This window comes from Lynx canadensis, chromosome A2, assembly GCF_007474595.2.
Source record: "Lynx canadensis isolate LIC74 chromosome A2, mLynCan4.pri.v2, whole genome shotgun sequence".
NCBI classification, from domain to species: Eukaryota; Metazoa; Chordata; class Mammalia; order Carnivora; family Felidae; genus Lynx; species Lynx canadensis.
The window spans coordinates 168,652,059-168,673,024 of record NC_044304.2 but is presented as its reverse complement, the minus strand read 5'-3'; the positions used below and the strand labels follow the sequence as shown (position 1 = coordinate 168,673,024).

General features: G+C 45.4%; 1 protein-coding gene across 3 annotated transcripts in view; it reads right to left on the bottom strand.

Annotated features, from left to right (window-relative positions):
- DYNC2I1 (dynein 2 intermediate chain 1) overlaps positions 1–19,796 on the bottom strand; it is a 61,767-nt gene extending 41,971 nt beyond the window's left edge. For all 3 annotated transcript variants that reach the window (XM_030308919.1, XM_030308920.1, XM_030308921.1), the window contains exons 1-5: positions 18,677–19,796; positions 9,580–9,634; positions 8,012–8,424; positions 5,073–5,164; positions 2,835–3,143 (exon numbers count right to left, since the gene is read on the bottom strand). In XM_030308919.1, coding sequence (XP_030164779.1) covers positions 2,835–3,143; positions 5,073–5,164; positions 8,012–8,424; positions 9,580–9,602 — 837 coding nt within the window. In that variant the 5' untranslated portion in view covers positions 9,603–9,634; positions 18,677–19,796. The remainder of the gene's footprint in view (positions 1–2,834; positions 3,144–5,072; positions 5,165–8,011; positions 8,425–9,579; positions 9,635–18,676) is intronic.
- Positions 19,797–20,966: the final 1,170 nt, after the last annotated feature.

The window sequence follows — 20,966 nt, the reverse complement described above, 5'->3', positions numbered from 1 at the left end:
CCCCACCCCTGTCCTGCCTCCTCCCCTGCTTGCTCATGCTCATGCTCTCTCTTTCTCTCTCTCAAAATAAACTTTAAAAAAACAAAAACAGGGGCGCCTGGGTGGCGCAGTCGGTTAAGCGTCCGACTTCAGCCAGGTCACGATCTCGCGGTCCGTGAGTTCGAGCCCCGCATCAGGCTCTGGGCTGATGGCTCGGAGCCTGGAGCCTGTTTCCGATTCTGTGTCTCCCTCTCTCTCTGCCCCTCCCCCGTTCATGCTCTGTCTCTCTCTGTCCCAAAAATAAATAAAAACGTTGAAAAAAAAATTAAAAAAAAAAACAAAAACAAAAACAACTAGAGGATGGGGGCCCCTGGCTGGCTCAGTCAGCAGAGCACACAACTCGTTTTTTCTTTTTATATTTTAATTTTATAAAGAGAGAGCACGTGAGTGGGGGAGAGGGGCAGAGGGAGAGAACCTTTTTTTTTTTAATTTCTTAAAAATGTTTTATTGATTTTTGAGAGGGAGAGAGCAACCAGGGAAGGGGTGGAGGGAGTAGGGGACAGAGGATCCGAAGCAGGCTCTGTGCTGACAGCAGAGAGCCCAATGCGGGGCTCGAACTCACCAACTGTGAGATCCTGACCTGAGCTGAAGTCGGAAGCTCAACAGACTGAGCTCCCCAGGCGCCCTGAGCACATGACTCCTAATCTCAGGGTGTGAGTTTAAGCCCTACCTCGGGTGTGGAGCCTACTTTAAAAACAAAAAAGAGAAACTGGAAGAGGCACACGATAAAAGTCACGCACAGTTAAAATAACAGACCAAAAACCATACAGAGAAAGTGAGACAGAATGACGGAGAACACGACCCCCGGGAACGGTCCTGGCTTACACCTGTTACACAGTTAGTAACACTGGCCCTCGTACTTGATGGTCACCTCAGCGGTAATTACATCAATCACCAGGCTAACATAGTAACTAAGTTAAAAAGCATATTTTGAGCACCTGAAAGTCACGGCAAAGAGAAATGTTAAATACACAGTGCTCACTAATCGCTTCTAATGTACTGTATACTTATTTATTTCTTTATTGTATGGCTCCTCCAATGAAACTTAAACACCACAAAAATACAAATTTGTGTTCACAGCTGGGTTCTCAGCACATAGAACAAAGGCCATCACACAGTGGCCAGTCCACAAATACGAACAAATTATTGGAAAGAAAGAAGTTTGTCAAAAAGAGTCTCTCTTGGGGCTAATTATTATGTTAATCCCTACGGAAAGAGCATTGTTGAAGGCAGTGGTTTTATTAACACGGGGCCATTTCTTAGGCCAGATGTGTATATTGTGACAAGTCTCAAAAAGGCATTTCTGTGGGGAACCAAACAGGTTGTTTCTAGGAACTAAATGTGATCTAGGGAACGTAAAATAGGCAAGTTCAATACAATGTTAGTGGTAGGATCTAGGTGGTGGAAACTTGTCGATTTTGCTGTATGCTTAAGAACGTTCATAATAAAATAATAGAAAAACACACTAAAAAGATTTTAATCTAGGGAAAGAATTTTTTTAATGTTTTTTAAAGTTTATTTATTTATTTTTGAGAGAAAGAGAGAGTGTGAGCAGGAGAGGAATAGAGAGAGAGAGGGAGAGAGAGAATCCCAATCAGGCTCCACACTGTCCGCACAGAGCCCAACATGGGGCTTGAACTCAAGAACCATGACATCATGACCTGAGCCAAAATCAAGAGCCGGACGCTTAACCAACTGAGCCACCAGGTGCCCCTAGGGAAAGCGATTTAAAACACAAGAGGGATGAATACCTCTCGGTGAGGGTCCCTTCTCAATTACTGCCTCCCTCAGCTTGTTGACATGAGTACATAGCTATGAATGTAAACACACAGTGAGGCTGATCCAAGGGAGGGTCCAGGGACTTGAGATACACACATACACACATGGTTAACAAAACTGCTCCTGTCATACAACTGCTAAGAAACATGACCAGTGTTCTGATGAGGGGTGGAGGCTGCAGGTGACAGGGTAGGGGTGCAGTCCCGCTGTGAGGGAAGGTATTGGCGAAGGTACCAGAACGTGCAGGCACCAGGCTGATTTATCGCACTCAGCAAAGAGCCAGCTGGGATGGCCACGAGGCCAGGCAGCGACTGCAAAGGTTTTTTGGGACATCCTTAACACGCACTCCTCCACCAGACACACTTTCGTGGAGGGGCACCTGTCAGTCAGAGTCCCAGGCTTTGGCTGAGCCACCACAGTCTGTGTCCCTGAAGGCCTGAGGCCCCGAGACTCATACCACCTGCCCCTCACTTTGCTTCCACCTGACAGGGAGCACTGCCAAGAGGCAGGAGAATGAAATCGCTTTGCTTCAGAGTCTGGAAAAACAGCACAGCAAACAGTGTACACACGAGAACAAAAAATACAATTAGTACGGGAAAATATGAAGCAACTGCAGCGTCAGGCCCTTTGCAAGCAATGGTTTTATTTTTGTGTTCTGTTGGCTTTGTTTTGCAAACTTAATACTATTAATTCCGATTCAAACATTTTATTAAATTATTCACTTACTTGCCATTTAAAAATCTGTCTTTTTAATGTTTCAAAATTTCAGTTTTATGATAGATTTCTGAATAGATGTTAAAAGTACATTCACGATATAATCAGAAAACGTGACTTCCTATTTCCTAGTAGGTCAGCAGTCTCTGTTGGTCACACTGCACAGACTGAATCACGTCTTTACCAAGGTTACTACTTCTCAGCAACAGGTCTTATCATCTGGCCACACGGAGATCTACCTCCTCTCTAAGAGTGGTGACCTGGGGATGGCTACAAAGGCTACGAAGCGTCAGAAACGGTACCTTGGACTCTCTTTTCGTCAGCTCCTCTCTTGACGACCTCTCTTTTCTACCCGTGTCACCGGGGTGCCTCTCTTCGTCGAGACGAGCGCCTTCCCTGTGACGCTTCTCTCTGTGTCTGTCTTCCCCTTCCTTGTCAGAGAACGAGTTACTTTTTTCTCTTGAGTGCTTGTCTCTTTTTTCCCTCACGCTGCTTTTTTCTCGATGTCTCCGCTCTCGATCTGCTTCTTTCTGCCTCTTGTGTCTCCGCTCGCCTCCTTCTTTGTAAAGCCAGTACTGAACAGGATTGCCCTGACTGTCACCGTACTGCAGCTGTGAACGGGACCCACGGAAAACTGCGTCAGCACACGAACACGGCCGCGGGCCTTCGTACCTGCTGTGACGAAGGCAGGGGAGCCGCGCTGCCGCTCACTCCTCCATCCTGACGCTGAAGATGTGCTTCTGGAAGGAAATACCTGCTGTCGGCCGCACAGTCCACAGGCTAGAGGCAACGGAGCACACCGGCCTTCACCCTGAAGTGGAACCCGCGTGCAAACCCCTCAGCGCGGCAAGTGTGCCCCCTCCTCTGCAGCCTCTCCTGGTCATTCTTGTCACCTCCTCCCCAACTCTGACTGCACCCTGCGCTCCACCGACCCACGCTCCCTGCTGTGAGATGTGTGACTTCTGTGAACAGAGAACCACGTGCCCGCCAGCCCCTGTCCCTGGCAGTTCACGTGTCTGCTCCCCCACAGGGAGATTCTCAAAACTGGGCACCACTGTCTAGTCACCTCTGTAACCCCCAAACCACGACGGGTGACACTGTCCCATGGTGACGCATGGCTATTTGCAGAACAGGCTGTGGGTGGGTCACATTTCCGGCTCGAGCTCACAGTTTTAGGATCATCATCAGATGTCTCACCAGGACCCCAAACAGAAATGCCCTTCTCCTCCCACCAGGGCCAACAGGTTGTCACTGCTCACTCTACAGCCGGAGGGCTCTGTCCCTGTGGTCCCCCTCCCACCACCTCCCATGGCCGCTCAGCGGCCCCCCAACTCCTCCCCTTCACCCGACTCCCACCCACTTTGCTCACTCTGCCAGGACAACCTTCCTAAAGAAACCATATGGGCAAACTCCTCGGTCATAAAGTTAGATTACTACCACACACCCGTCACCAAGATCAATTCTATGGGGATTAAAAACTTAAGGGGTAAAAAATATTATAAGGCTCCAAAACAAAACACAGGCACTACTTACATAATGCTGGTGGGAAAAAGGCTCTCCAAGCATTATATCAACAACCAAAACTATAAAGACAAACTTGACTACCTCATAACTTTGAACTTACTTATAAAAACAAAGATTCCATGAAAAAAATTCAAAACAGAAGTGGAAACATAAGTAACTAGCAGGGAGTTCATCTTTGAAGTCCTCCCAGAATAAGATGCTCTGTTAGGAAAGGAAGCAAATGCACACAGGGAATAACTGACAAGAGGGCAGGAAACCCTTTCATAAAATGCTCAGAAGTGCTCCCTTGTTCCGGATCAAATTAGCAAAGATTAAAAATTATGATCGTGTCCAGCGGCTGCCTAGGACACGGGGAATTACACTCTGACGATATAGCTAATCACAGCTTTTATGTAGAGCAGATGGAGTAAGTTTACATTACTCTCATCTAGCAAGTTCATTTCCAGAAATTAATCAGAAGAAAATAACTATGAATAAACGGAAAGACTTTACCCCATGCACGTCTTTATAATAAAAAAACATCCAGAAGCAACCTGAGCGTCAAAAAGAGCAGATGTGCCAAGAAAACTATGACACACCCATATCACTGTTATATTATGCAGCCATTAAAATAATATTACAGAGAAACGGGACTTAGAAAACTGCTCCAAATGTATCGTTTAAACAGTTCATAAGAGTAAAACTCCACATGAAGAAAACATGTGTGTATACACACACATGCACACAAATATGTACATAGACCTACTCTATCAGGATAAATACTTAAATACTATCAATAATTGTTTCTGGGTGGACTTTGTTTTTATTTTCTTCTTACTATTTGGATTTCCTAAATTTTCCAAAATCACCTCGTACTTCTCTTGGAACAGAAGAACAACACGTGCGTGTGAGGGAAAAGCGGAGGCAAACTTCCTCAGACCTTGAATCCTGTTCCGACACTTTCCCAAACTATTTCTAACGCTCCTGCATGAGCACCCGCTCCTGGGCGAGCACCCGCTCCTGGGCTTGCGGCCTACCTTTCTTTCTCGGTACCGCCTCTCCCTCTCTTCGTCCCCCCATTCAGAGCCTTCGTCTCTCCTCTCCTTCTCTTCCGCTCTTGCTTTGCTGCCTACAAAAATGGAACATATTTTCAACATTTCCAAACTTTCGCACATCAAAATGATCTTCTAACATGTTGCTGCAATCTCTACTGTACATATTACTTTATTATTTATTACATATTAACACCTATGAAAACAGATTCTTCAGTTAAAACACATCCTCCAGTATCAAGAATGGAAATTTCTAGGGGTGCCTGGGTGGCTGAATCAGTTGAGCGTCTGATTCTTGGTTTCAGCTCAGGTCATGATCCCACAGTTCATGATATCAAGCCCCACATTGTGCTCTGCAATAAGCACAGAACCTGTTTGGGCCTCTCCCTCTCCCCCCCCCCCCTCCCCCTCCCTCGCCCCCCCCTCTCCCAGCTTCTCTCCTGCTTGCACACACATGCACCCTCTCTCAAAAATAAGTAAGAATTTTTTTAAAGAGAATGGAAAGTTCTAGAATCTAAACTTAAATGGGCTAAAGAGGGAAATCACAATGCCAACTGCCAGGGAGGGAACCTGGAAAATATGAGACTAGCCCCGCTGGAAATTCAAGAGGGGCACCAGCCCAAATATACATGCCATCTAAGTTCCTGGTCACTGACAGAAGCACTCAGGGAAGCAAAGCCCAGTCCATGGAGAAAAGCTGGGCCATCACCAAGTGCTTGGCTGCAAAGTAAGAGATGCCTCCCTCAGGGATGCCACGGGAACTGCACCAGCTCCACAACTCCTGGAGCCCACTGCCGAGGGCACAGTGGATGGGGGATGAGGGAGGCCCCTGTGGTAAGGAGAACCCACCCCTACCCACAATTTGAGGTCTCTCCCTGCTGGTCAAACTAGAGTTTCACTTTTGAATCTGTACAGACAACAAAAACAGTCATTAGGCTTAAAATTAAGAGAATCACCATTTTAAAAGATGAGGACAAAATTAAACAGAGAACATGGAAAGAAAGTCCTTATGGAGCACTGATTGCTTTTCTAGGAGCCTGGAATACAAGAGATCCAAACAGGGTCAGGGAGACAGGTGCGGCATGCAGAGAGGGGCCGGGTTACGGGAGCCTGCAGGACAGAGTGGGGTCAGAGTGACTCCTGGGTTTTCCAACCCGAGGAAGGGAAGGGTGCAGCTGCATCAACTACAATGGGTAAGGCTTTGGGGAAGTAGGGTTTGTGGGATTTGAGAAGCTCAGGTCAGGACCCATTATGTTTGCAACATCCATCAGATGTCAAAGGACACGAGGATGTGTAAGCCAGAACTCAGGGAAGAAACCTAGCTGGGGACCAAAACTTGGAAATCAGGAACAGATGACAAGTGTGTTAAAATCATGAGAAAGGATGCAGTCAGAGGGAGGGAGCAGATGAGGTAGCCCAAAGAGCAAGGCCACACTTCCCAGAAGAGGAGGCTCAGAGGAGATGGGAAGGGCCCGGAAATGCCAAGGAAGGGGAAGGAATGTCAAACAGTCTAATCGTATGATTACTTGTATCAATAATGCCTTGAAGAAATAAGGTCAGGTAGCAAACACAAAAGAGTGATGCGAAAACAAAAAAGATTTTATTAGAAATAAATACCAAGAGCATCAATATAATAATACTAAAAAGCAGCAACGGATAGGATAGTTGCTGTTAAACTTACCGAGTGGTGAACCCGCTAACCATAAGCACACCCCTAGGTATACCTCACCCAACAAAAATGCACTCACGCCTCGATAGCTGCATCGCTGCTGAGCTGTGTGCCGACACCTGAAGTGGCCCGGCAGGAGGCGACAGCATGCAACACGAACAGGAATGAAGGGCCTGGGTGTCCATCCTTTTCGGAACCAGGATCTCCAGCCTTCCTGACGATTCTAACAATTCCTACACGTTCTTTAAATATATTTCTTTCTGTGGGGTGCCTGCGTGGCTCAGTTGAGCGTCTGTCTCTTGATTTTGGCTCAGGTCGTGATCTCACGGTTCGTGAGATCGAACCCCACCTCGGCCTCTGTGCTGACAGCGCAGAGACTGTTTGGGATTCTCTCTCTCTCTCTCTCTGTCCCTGCCCTGCTCATGTGTGCACATGCTCCGTCTGTCAAAATAGATAAATGAACTTAAAAAAAAAAAAAAGTGATTTTAAAAAATAGTAATAATATGTTCCTTTTTGTTTATGTCAGCTAGTTTAATTTAAAAATACAATACTTCCATTTTAAGGCGGGGGGCATGCACCTTCACCTTAGAATCCTGGAAATTTAGACAAAAACATTTAAATCTTACTTACAATAAAACTGACACTTTTGAGGTATTCTATCAAAAGCATTATTTTTGGGGCGCCTGGGTGGCTCAGTCGGTTAAGCATCCGACTTTGGCTCAGGTCACGATCTCATGGTCTGTGAGTTCGAGCCCTGCGTTGGGCTCTGTGCTGACAGCTCGGAGCCTGGAGCCTGCTTCAGATTCTGTGTCTCCCTCTCTCTCTGACCCTCCCTGTTCATGCTCTGTCTCTCTCTGTCTCAAAATAATAAACATTAAATAAATAAATAATAAATAAATAATAAAAAATAAATAAATAAAAAGCACTATATTTGTTTATTTACAATGTAGACTCAGCTTTACTTGGGTGATCTAATGAGTTTCAAGAGCAAAACTCTAGCAAATGAGAAACTGTGTTACTCCTTTCACTGACCTGAATGAGTTTTTAAAATATCGAAAAGAAAACAGTGAAAAGGACACACACACACCAGAGGCCTACGCCTTCAAGGCCCAAGCTCAGCCGTCTAGAAAAGCACGAGAGGAAAGACAATGATGAGTGAGCAACCGCTCCGAGGAAGCTCTTTTACGGAGAAATGCGGACAAGACACAGCGAACGGGGGGCTTGAAGCGGGGCCGCCTGCGGCAGAGACACGCACCTGCCCGCGCCCTGCGCTCCGCCGGCTCCGGGAGCTGCCAGCCCAGCAGGTTGTGCTGGGCCGTCTGCCTCGGCTCCTCCCTCCTCGCTCTGCGCTCTCTGTCCTTGTCCCTGTCTTTTCCTCGACTGTGAGACTTCTCGCGTCCTGCTCTCGGTATTCTCTTTGTGCCTTTATCTGTCCCGGTCTCTGGAGTCCTTTTTCCTTTCCCTTGGCTTTCTCGGTCTCTGTCCCCACGAGGGTTCTCTCTGGACGCGTGACCGTCTCTCTCAGCAGGCCTCTCTCTGTGCTTGGTGTCTCGGTCTGGGTCCCTGTGCTTTTGCTCTTTGTCTTCAGGGAAGTCCACTTCTGACTCCTTACGAAGCTTCTTTTCTCTGTGCTTCTTATCTCCCTTGGGATTACCTGACGTGTGCGGCCATAAACCAAGAGAAAGAAAGCAGAATCCGGAATGTGAGTCCTGCTCATTGAGGTGTCTTCACACTAGCTTCCCCTGCTTTCCATCCCAGCAAGACGGGCCTGGAAGACGTGTCTCTGAGGCCACAGTTAGCGGAACGTGATGGATGCATTTCTACGACTGGCAACGGGCACCGTTCACGAGAGACATTCACTTTGCTGGCAAGTCAAATCTGAAATACTATACTGAACAGAAAGAAAAGAAAGGCATACTGTAGCTGTGTCTTAAAGTCTCTGAGACAGCAACAGCCTGGGTCCCACTCGAAGAACAAGGACACTCTCCCTGATAAACTCTCAGGAGGTCTCGATCTCAACCCATTAATCTTAAAGATACAACCCCCAGTAATTTTACAGCAAAAATGGGTTTCTTCAGGAACAGCAGAGAATGCAGTCTGGGACAATTAAGCTGTGGCAAACCACAGGTGATGTGCAGAACAGAGGAGAGGAGGCTCTTTCACAGAGGAAGGGGGAGATGGGAGGGGCCGCTATAAACTAAAAGCCGTTGGGGGAACTGGGAGCCCGAAGTGTGGGGCTGCTCGTGAGCTGAGCTGTCGCCAGGGGAGGAGGAGACCTTCCTTCTCCTGCCGGGCTGGCAAAATAGTATCAGTGGAGGTGCATCTCTTCCCGTCGGGTCTGCAGTGGACAGTGGAGTGGTGGTGTCTGAGCCCCACCCAGTGCTGGCCTCCCGACCCCCCTTTTCCTTTAATTAATTTTCACAGCCCAAGACCCTTCCACACACACCACACAGACACACACACGCACACACACACAAATACACACATGCAAACATACCACACACACACACTCTCACAGAGAAACCACACAGACACATACGCGCCCACAGTGCACACTAACACGCACATGCACAGACACACACGGCACACGCCCTGAACCCTAACAGAAACCTGATGGAGCTGGTGGGATGCTGGGCTGGGCAACCCCGTTCCCCGCACAGTTCCAGAGCTATTAACCGTATACAGCTTTATCTCTGAGTCGAGAATGCTTCTGAAATGAGCCACACATAAGCAAGTTAGGCTGTGTTGAAAACCAAATAAAACTGTCCAAGAAACCATCCAAGGTCCAAAAGGACCCCAACCCAAATCTTTAAAACATGTTACCCAGAGGTGTTTTCTGAGGTCATTCTGCTTTCCAAGTATCATCTTTCGTTCTTCTCTAAAAAGAAAATTATAAAGTTAGAATTTTTTAAAGTTTAAAAACTAATTTGTCGCTCTAGTGAGCTGCTTTTTATTAGACCATGTAAGTCAATGGCAATTAGTCATTGACGTGCAAGAAATCACTACCTACTAGAAGGAAGGCATTAGTAATACAGACTTTTAAAAAAATTACTCCTGGGGCACCTGGGTGGCTCAGTCGGAATAAGCGTCTGACTTCGGCTCAGGTCATGATCTCACGGTTTGTGAGTTCGAGTCCCGCGTCGGGGCTCTGTGCTGACGGCTCGGAGCCTGGAGCCTGCTTCAGATTCTGTGTCTCCCTCTCTCTCTGCCCCTTCCCCACTCATTCTCTCTCTCTCTCTGTCTCTCAAGAATAAATAAACATTAAAAAAATTTTTTTTTAATTACTCCCTAGTCTAAATGTACCTATAAACGATTATAGTATGTGTTCTTCTGGGTACTCATAAGAGTAGGTAACACACACTCCGCACCTTTCCCCATGCCACCCAGTGCCCGTGTCAATGTCTAGTCCCACCGCCCAACATTTCTAGCTGCCAATGGAGCAGTTTCCCCTGAAGTGTCCCTGCTTCCCCTGAAGTGTCCTGTCTGGCAGGCTGCCCCTGTCAGGGGCTGAGCACACAGCAACATGACTCCTCCATAGGCCCATATACAGTTCACCTGCCACGTGCAAGACATATTTGAATAATGAAAGAAACTCACGAAGCAAATTGTTCAAGGAGTTTTCTGTAGACAACAAGAGAGATTTATCCAGATTATTTTATTTTCTCTTTGAGAAACACTGCTTTGAGGGTACAAAAAAAAAGGTAAACTTTTTGTAAGGTCCAGATTTTTTTTAATTTTTTTATTTTTAAGTTTATTTATTTTGAGAGAGAGAGAGAGCAGAGGAGGGGCAGAGGAGAGAGGGAGAGAGAGAATCTCAGGCAGGCTCTGTGTGGTCAGAGCGGAGCCTGATGTGGGGCTCAAACCCACGAATCGTGAGATTGTGACCTGAGCTGAAACCAAGAGTCAGACGCTTAACCGACTGAGCCACCAGGCACCCCTGTAAGGTTCAGATTCAAAGCTAATGTAGTACAAACGAAAAACGAATAGTTATTCGTGGATAAGCCACCAAAAATCTGGTCTGTGAAAATTAGGGAAATAGAAAAATCATTCATAATAGTTCATAGTATGCAATTAGAAATCAATACAAAGCAATCACTTTTACGATTCTAGCCCAAGTATACTATAACCACAAATGTACTGAGTTCCTTCTGGAGTGGATTGCAGATCAGCAGTGTAGGGAGAGGGTCAAAGACAAACCACTGACAGCAGGGGGTAGCCGAGCTCCATTCCCACGGTGGAGGGGGGGGGCGCTGGGAGCACTGAAAGGAGCAGCCAGGGCAGGGAAAATCACCCAGGGGTGCTCTGCGTAAATGCAGCCAGGCTGGCTGTGTCTGCAGGCAGGCAGCTGTGCAACTCCGCAGCCCACCTTCCCACAGAGGCCTCATCCTTCCTGAGGGTTCCATTTCCAGGATGGCTCTCAGGTCCTAGGGAGCAACACTCCTGGGTTGCAGACACACATGGACATCTCCAAGGGACAGAGGAAGGGTGCACAACTGCAAATGTACGAGAAGGGGAGGCAGGCCTATCCAAGTGTGGCAAAAGACCATTCTTCCCACCGCCCTGAGCTTGCCAGACAGCAGCCCCGGGGGCTAGGCCACCACAGGGATGCGGCCTTAGGCTGCCAGGAGCCGCTAAAGTTAGGGCTCTTCATGCAGGAGAACCTCATAAGTGGGTTAGTGAGGACCATTCTCAGAGAGCTCAGTGTACTTGCCCTAGAACATGCAGCCTTCTCGAAAAACAGAATGAAATAGCCCCACACCTGTCTGAAACAGTTAACAGCAGTTACCATTAAGTGAATGGCTGGAACATGGCGATTCCTAATACATAGCAACATTTTAAAGAAAGTAGAAATTTATTTTCTTCTAAGGATAACCTAAATATAAACATATATATCTACATATATATGTTTACACATTTCAAGCTATGATTAATAAATTTCATGCAATAATAACTCACACACTAGCAATTACTTGGTATGTAACAGAAAATTTAGAAATTTTCTAGAATTTTCATTGGGCACTGAAATAAATAAAAGTCATAAACACTGGAAGCAAGGCAAACTAAGTGTTTTTAAAGAACTGTCACTGAAAACTGTCACTACCCTTATCAGGGTAGTCAGCAAACATGCCATTAAATTTTAGTTTTCTAAGAATAACTACACAACACTGAACCCTGGTATGATCCTAGCAGAAATAAGAACACAAACCTGTTAATGTTAGTGATAGCTATGATGTCAGCAAATAAACATACTGACACAAACCCAAAGAAGAGCTCGGTACATGGTAAAGTTATAATAAACAACATCAGGACGCCTGGGTGGCTCAGTCGGTTAAGTGTCTGACTTCAGCTCAGGTCATGATCTCGCTGTTTGTAAGTTCCAGCTCCACATTGGGCTCTTGCACTGATGGTGTGGAGCCTGCTTGGGATTCTCTCTTTCCCTCTCTTTTCTCTCTGTGCCCCTTCCCCACTTGCGTTCTCTCTCAAAATAAATAAATTAAAAAAAAAATTAAACAACATCAAAAAGTCCAGTACAATTTTATTCCAATCACTTCATGAAGGCTTTATCCTTCCCTTGACTTTATGGAACAAAATACGCTAATTCTTCAGCACTCTAATAATCACATGACTAAGTTCTAATAACCAGATTAACTTCCTAAAAGTTAATGACCCAACTTGCAATGAGAACCTAATATGGGTATTCAGTAGCTGCTTTTGCTACTTTGAAATGTTTATTTTACAAATATGTGTTAGAAAACCCCCCAAATAATCCAAAGCAATGCAAAACGTGATCAACTAGGTGAACTATGTCATCCAAGATCACAGAAAGCCAGCGGAGAGAAAAGATCTAATAGGGAAATACATGTCTGACAATTAAATGTTTGGGGAAGTAAAGAGCCTGAGGAATCTCCATGCTCTGGAATCCTAACTCACTGGTTAAGAACAAGGGTTTTACAAAACAATTCTGGGAAAGGACTCAGAGGGAATGAGCCAAAGCAAACCCCTACTATTCAAAAAACTTAACTTTAATTAATCTGGTGCTTCATTCAAAAATATGAAAACTCAATCAGGCATTTGAGAAAAAAATGACATAAGAAAGAGAAGACTCAAGAAAAATAAACAAAGAAAACGACCCTGAAGAAAAGACTTTTAACTCTAGGGAACAAACTGAGGGTTGACGGAGGGAGGTGGGTGAGGGATGTGCTAAATGGGTGATGGGCATTAAGGAGGGCACTTGTTGTGATGAGCACTGGGTGTTATATGTAAGTGAGAATCACTAAATTCTACCCCTGAAACCGATTCTGCACTGTATGCTAACTACCTTGAATTTAAATAAAATCTTGTAAGAAAAGAAAATAAAGAAAATGACCCAAAGAAAAAAAGAGAAATACTAATTTAAAAAAAAAAATCAAAGGGATACATGCCCCCCCCACAGTGGTTCATTAGCAGCATTATTTAAAATAGCCAAATTATGGAAACAGCCCAAGTGTCTACTGATTGATGAATAGGGGGGGGGGGCCTGGGTGGCTCAGTAGGTTGAGTGTCAGACTTCGGCTCAGGTCATGATTTCACAGTTTGTGAGTTCAAGCCCCACATTGGGCTCTGAGCTGTCAGCACAGAGCCTGGAGCCTGCTTTGGATTCTGTGTCTCCCTCCTCTCTGCTCCTCCCCTGCTCATGCTCGCTCGCTCTCTCTCTCTCTGTCTTTCTCTGTCAAAAATAAACATTAAAAAAGTTTAAAAAGAAAAAATGTATACATATACAATAGTATTACTCAGCCATAAAAAAAATATAATCTTGCCATTTGCAAGGACATGAATGGAACTACAGAGTATTATGCTAAGTGAAATAAGTCAGTCAGGGAAAGACAAATTCCATATAATTCACTCATATGTGGAATTTAGGAAACAAAACAAATGAGCAAAAGGGGAAAAAGAGAAATCAAGAAACACTCTAACTTACAGAGAACAAACTGATTGTTAGCAGGAGGGAGGGTGGGGGGGATGGGTGAAACAGGTGACAGGGATTAAGAAGTGTGCTTGTCTTAATGAGCATTCAGTAATTTATGAAATTGTTGAATCACTATTGTACACTAGAAGTTAATATAACACTGTATGTTAACTCTATGGGAATTAAATTTTTTTTTTTTTTTTTAGTTTTAAAAAATTTAAAAAGCTTCCTGCACTTGCCCCAAGGGAAGACCATGCTCCCTATCCCTTTACTTGTAACAAGTAATAAAAGTTCTTTGCTTTAAAAATTAATTAATTGGGGCGCCTGGGTGGCGCAGTCGGTTAAACGTCCGACTTCAGCCAGGTCATGATCTCGCGGTCCATGAGTTCGAGCCCCGCGTCAGGCTCTGGGCTGATGGCTCAGAGCCTGGAGCCTGTTTCCGATTCTGTGTCTCCCTCTCTCTCTGCCCCTCCCCCGTTCATGCTCTGTCTCTCTGTCCCAAAAATAAATAAATGTTGAAAAAAAAATTTTTTTAAATAAAAATTAATTAATTAAATTAGATTTAACAATTAAGTAGATGGAGTCAACATTAAAGTTGCAGAAACCAGAATATAGAAACATAAAGTCAAGGAGATGGGAAATATGTGCCACGAATTCAACATCTAACAGCTGAATCAGAGTTCCAGAGAGAATGGAGAAAACAGAAAGAAGTAATATAGAATAGAAAAAAATGTCCTGGGGGCACCTGGGTAGCTCAGTTAAGCAACTGGCTCTCAATTTCAATTCAGGTCATCATCTCATGGTTTGTAATATCAAGCCCCGTGTCAGGCTCTGCACGGACAGCAAGGAGCCTGCTTGGGATTTGCTCTGCCCCTCCCTTACATGAGCACACGCATTCTCTCTCTCAAAAATGAATGGGGGCGCCTGGGTGGCGCAGTCGGTTAAGCGTCCAACTTCAGCCAGGTCACGATCTCGCGGTCCGTGAGTTCGAGCCCCGCGTCGGGCTCTGGGCTGATGGCTCAGAGCCTGGAGCCTGTTTCCGGTTCTGTGTCTCCCTCTCTTCTGCCCCTCCCCCATTCATGCTCTGTCTCTCTCTGTCCCAAAATAAATAAACGTTGAAAAAAAAATTAAAAAAAAAAATGAATGAAACATTAAAAAAGAAAGAAAGAAAAAAAAAAAAAAAAAAAAAAAAAAAAAAAAAAAAAAAAAAAAAAAAAAAAAAAAAAAAAGTGCCTAGAAGTAAAGGTAGACCTGAGTTTTCATTCTGAAAGGGAAAATCAAATGTCAAAAATAATGAATGAAAAAAAGACCCACAATAAACACATTGCCATATATGCTCAGAACACCACAAAGATCCTAAATCTTCTGGAAAGAAAGAAAATGTTACTTACAAAAATATTTCATCAGCCAAACTGGTTGCTAGAAGGTGAAAGCAGAATGCCTTCAAAGTCCCAGGGAAATTAATTCTGATCCTAGAATTCTATGCTAGGCTAAAGTCTCAAACAAGCGTATCAGTATACTAAAGACTTTCTTCCTACATACTCTCATTTAAAAAGGTAGTTGAGGGTTTACTCCAGGGGAGAAAGGGGGATTTCAAGAAAGCTGATGACACTGGATCCAAAAAAAACAGTAGACCTAACCCAGAATTACACATAAAAGAAATTCCCAGACAATAGCTCTAAAAAGGTCTAGAAAAAAAATTAGCCGTGATTAGAACAGAAGTCAGAGAACTCTGAGAATAATCTTTTAAAGCAGATTTTATTAAACAGATAATATGACTGATTAATAAGCTAAAATATGTAAGTGGTAAGGTTAAGAAAAAGGGGATATGTTCTTTTTTGCCAAAGAGAAGGCAAATACAAATTACAGGAAAACCAAAGAACCATTTAAGAAAGACCTGCTCCAAATATGAAGTAAACTACGTGTGGTACAATTAATTGAAAGTAAGAAAATATGATCTAGTGACTCTGATGCCAGGAACATAGTTCCTTGAGCAGCAGGAGTTGAGGGATACACGACTGCATTTTCTCTGTTGGTGCATTCACATTACTAAGTTCTACAGTAAATACTAATGTATTAATCATGTATTACAGTGTGGATTGGTTTCCTATTTCAAAATCAACCTACAAACAAATCAGAGAATGTAGGTTAAGAATGACTTATGAAAATATAAGAGAATGGTATGGAAGATGACAGGGGTCAGGAAGTTGGTGGACTTTAAAATAGATGGAGGGTAGCATAGGATACTAACTTCCTAATCCTAACCAATGGAAAGTTAAAAGATACTATCTAAAGTCGACATAACACAAAACAGATATAAAGAATACTAGTTAAGGGGTGCCTGGGTGGCTCAGTCGGTTGAGCCTCCGACTTCAGCTCAGGTCATGATCTCCCAGTTGACGAGTTCGAGCCCTGCGTCGGGCTCTGTGCTGACAGCTCAGAGCCCGGAGCCTGCTTCCGATTCTGTGTCTCCCTCTCCTCTGCCTCACCCCCGCTTTTGCTGTCTCCCTCTCTGTGTCTCAAAATAAAGATAAACATTAAAAAAAATTTTAAAGCATATTAGTTAACATTGCAGAAGTAAATGATAAATGAAAAAACAAAATAAGAGAAAGAAGGAAAAGTAGGAAATGCATGCAAACTAAAACCCTCATCTTTTACTGCTCAGGAATCAATACACGAGAAAAAAAAAAATTTACCGAGTGTTAGTAACACTGTTTTAAGCACCTTTCTAAGCACTTTTATTACAAAATCCCATTGACTCCTCATAAACACCTATGAAGTTGCTATTATTAATGTCCCAACTTTATGAACTACAAAATAAGACCTGTTAAGTCATTTTCTAGACATCATGCAAGGAAGTAGAGAAGCCAGAATTCAAACTCCAGCCACTTCACTGCATTCCCGCCCCCGGAAGCTGGGCGCGACGCAGGTCAGAGGAAGAGGGGGTGACCCCCCGCAGAGCAACACCGTCCCATCACTCAAGAGTCCACCGCTCTGTACTTCCGTCCGTCCACGCCACCACCTGGCTCCCGACGACGCGCACACCCTGCCACAGCCCGCCCTGGACCAACTCCTACAACACCCAACACGCGACGCGACCGCGGCGGGAGGGAGGCCGGGACGCCGACAACCGCGCGCTCCGGGCCCACGGGCGACCCCGGGACCTGCCCCGCGAGCCTCCCGCTCGCACCCACCTTCCCGGGCTCCATCGCCGCTCGCAGGCCGCGGCTGCGGGGCCGGCGTCCCCGGCTCCTAGCAACTGGCAGGCGCGAGCAACCGAGCGCCGAACGACCGCTGTCCCGGCATGCCGCGCGCCTGCCCCTAGCGTGCTTGCGCTCTTCCGGCCCCTAGCCCTTGGCAGGCACGAGCAGAAGAGCGCCGGGCCACCGCTATCCCAGAACGCCCCGCGGCCGTTCCCGGAGCGCCTGTGCCTCCCCGGCGCCTAGCAACTGACAGGCAGAAGCAGCAGAGGGCCGAGCGATCGCTGGCCCGTCTGACGTCCACTCCCCACCCCACCCCCGCCCCCGCAACCCGGGCCTCGCCCGGTGATGCGTTAAGGAAGGGGCCGAAGCCGGGGTCCCCTGCCTGGTCAGCGTCCGGTTGGGTGAGGGGGCGCGGGCCTTGGCGCGGGGACTAAACTGGGCTGACCCTCCGGCCAGGCTGGGAGGACTGGAGCTGAGCTGGGTCACTGGACATCCGGAGCTACAACGAGGAAACTGAGGCATGGCTGCTGAGCCGACTGCGGCTTAACCGGCTAAACTCAATCTTCTGGGGTCTTTTATCCTCAGAGCCCACCGACCAGGTGCCTGGAGGGCGGTATTCTCGGGTCCTGAAACTGCATCAGGAAGCAATCTCACGTCCCACCTCTTAAAAGCAAGAAAATAAGCACCCCGAAATTCGACTTAGCAAATGTAAGATTAGAGAGAGCTTTTCATCTGTGTATGAAGGTTTTGCACCTTAGAAATTATTTTCCCATATATCATTTGATATTACACCCTGTAAGATACTCGGAATCATAAAGTATTTGAAAATGTAATTGTTGAAAGAATGATTTTTATAAAAGGGACAAGAACTGAAACATTAAGACAAATATTCTTCATCTCAGACTTATTTTATCAGACTTATTTCTTTGAAACTTACTATAAAAGCCGATCTTAAACATTCAAGACTGAAGAGGGATGGTCCAATTCCAGTGATGCAGGTTATAACTGATGTTTAGCTGTGCTTTCACAAACTGTTTTGGATTTGTTTAGGCAAATGTAACTAAGAAAGGATTCCACTTGGGGCACCTGAGTGGCTCAGTGGGTTAAGTGGCTGACAGGTCATGATCTCACAGTTTGTGAGTTCAAGCCCCACATTGGGCTCTGTGCTGACAGCTCAGAGCCTGGAGCCTGGTTTGGATTCTGTGTCTCCCTCCCTCTCTGCCCCTCCCCTGCTCATGCTCTGTCTCTGTCTCTCAGAAATAATAAATAAAACATTTTTTAAAAAAGAAAGAAAAGATTCCACTCATGTTTTCATGCACACAACGCTCTCAAATCATGTGTTAGAAGTACCTCAGTGAGCATGTTATTAATAGTCTGTGCTTGTGATATCACGCTTTCCCGTAAATACAAAATTTGTTTAGCAGATGTCGTGTTATTGAACCACATACTGTTAGGAACCAGCTTACAGTTTTATGGATCTATCTACTTTGTTCCAGCCATTTACCAGGCTTTTGCCTTAGAGAAATTTATAACAGATCCCAAAAGCCTTTTCTATTTAATTGTACTCTGGTCTGGGCATATCACTACTACCTTTTTCATTTTCACTCGTTAGCACTTAGGAAGAACATAACACAAAAGGAAGGTGGGAAAGGCAGTCTCAGTGGTACCAATGATATATTTAGGAATTTCTCTGAGTGAGGCACCAAACTAAAACTTTCCATTTCACCATTCACTTAATTCTCGTGGCATCCCCGTGAGGTAGGCATGTTACCGTTTGTCCGATGAGGAGACTGAAGGCCACAAAGGTTAACTGACTTGACTGAATTCACAAAGCCAGGCTGGTGGATAGTCAGATGCCAAAGTTCATTCTCTTAACCACTGTGTCACTCTTTGTAAGCCAAGAACACAGCTGATTCTGGAACAGCTTCAGATTCTGTTGAACATCAGGATAAAGTCACAGCACAGCATTAGACAAAGTCGTGCACACCGCACGACCAACCTGGATATGGCCCTTAAGCCCTTCTCCATCACCCCCCAAGTGAAACCAGACTCACGATAATCCTGTGTGGACTCTGCCCCTTATTTCCCCGCAGCTCCCTTTGCAGCTCATCCCTGCTTCCATCTCCACCTTGGCTCTCTTTCCGGACTATACTCCTTCATCAGCAAACAGAATGACCGAGAGCTCCCCAGATGCCATATTCACAGGCTTGGCAAATGTTGTCTCCTCTCTCACTCTCCCCACCGCATTTGCCGAATAAGGGGCTATAGCGGGAGCGAAAACAGTCTTTCTCTCCTCAGACTTCCTAAAAATAATCATTTTCTACGTAACTCATTGGACGAGCAGTTACCTTTCATATAATCTTTCTTTTATTGTGTTCGTTCAATAGATGCCTTCCTAAGTTCACTTGATGACCTGGGAAGTAACACAGGGCTAGGGATAGAAAGCTACATAAACACTCTCTGGACCTCTAGGAGCTGGTGATTGGTGACCGCTAGGACAAACAAACAGCTGTTAGATAATATGAACCCATGAGAGCTACTGCTAAAAGGCAGTGAGCGAGGAGCTGACAGCTGGCTGTCTGGAAGAAAGGACTGAGGTTGGGAAGGGCACAACTTCCCTTCCTAGGAAGAGAGGCTGGGAAAGAACATCTTGAGGGGAACACAAATATGGGGACACGCACAAAGAGAAGAAGGCTTTGGAGGCTTCTGGGAAATATAGAAATGGTACCTGTAACAGAGCTGTCCAGTAGAAATAGAATGTGAGCCACATAAAACATTATCCAGCAAAAGAAAGAGGTGAAATCAAAGTTAATAATGTACTTAACCTGGGGCGCCTGGGTGGCGCAGTTGGTTAAGCGTCCGACTTCAGCCAGGTCACGATCTCGCGGTCCGGGAGTTCGAGCCCCGCGTCAGGCTCTGGGCTGATGGCTCGGAGCCTGTTTCCGATTCTGTGTCTCCCTCTCTCTGCCCCTCCCCCGTTCATGCTCTGTCTCTCTCGTCCCAAAAATAAATAAACGTTGAAAAAAAAATTTAAAAAAAATAAAATAATGTATTTAACCCAATACATACAAAATGCTATCATTTTATCATTTGTATTTAAATGTTATTTTACATTTTTCTTACACTGTCTTCAAAACCCAGTGTATATTTTACACTTACAGCACATGTCCGTTCAGACTAGCCACATTTCACGTGCTCAAAGCCCCATGTGGCGAGCGGCCTCGGTGTGGAGCAGACCAGGTCTCTAGCAAAGGTATGTGTGGGGGTGGCAGGGGGCATGGGGTGGCGTGAGATGGTCAGAGAGGAGGTTGGAAAGGGAACATGGCCAGGTGGTGAGGGGCCTTGAATGGCATGATGTGAAGATTTAAAGCATTGTTGGGCAATGGTAAGTCATTAAAATTGGGACCAGAATGCTGAAGGAAAGGTGGGCTGGAGATGAGTGGAAGCCAGGAGTGGGCTTTGTGGGGCTCTGCATACTGTGAAGCCTCATTGCACAAAGCTGCTTTTCTGCCCCTTTCCCCAGCCAGCTTTGCCTCAACCCCCTGGAGCCTTCACTGCAGCAACCCTGCACAGATCCTCCCCTGCTCACACTCGGTCCAAATGGTTTGTTACAGTTCTACTGCATCCACTTTTCTAGAATTTGAACACATGTGTCCATCTCCCTCACTAGACTGTAAACAACTTGTAATTCCAGTTTATGATAAAAAAAACATTTCTTCAGTTATAAGCAACTTTGTTACAGAAGTCAAGAACTTTCCTGTCCCAAACTCATTGGTTTTCCAGGTCAGCTAAATTTGGTGTCACTGTAACGTCTGTGTATGTGGGTATGATACAAAACCTACCTGTGAGTTAATTTATGTGCTAATGTGCTAGTGAGAAGTCTGATCAGCCTCTCATGGCTGTGTGAACCTGGGCAGTTTATTTTACTACCTATGCCTCAGTTAGCTCTTCAGTAAATGGGTATTATAAGGTGCCTAACTCTGTAGAGCAGTCGTGAGGATTACATGAGCAATTGTGCAAAGTACCCAGAACATCGCCTGTGGCAAACTAAGCCCACAGTG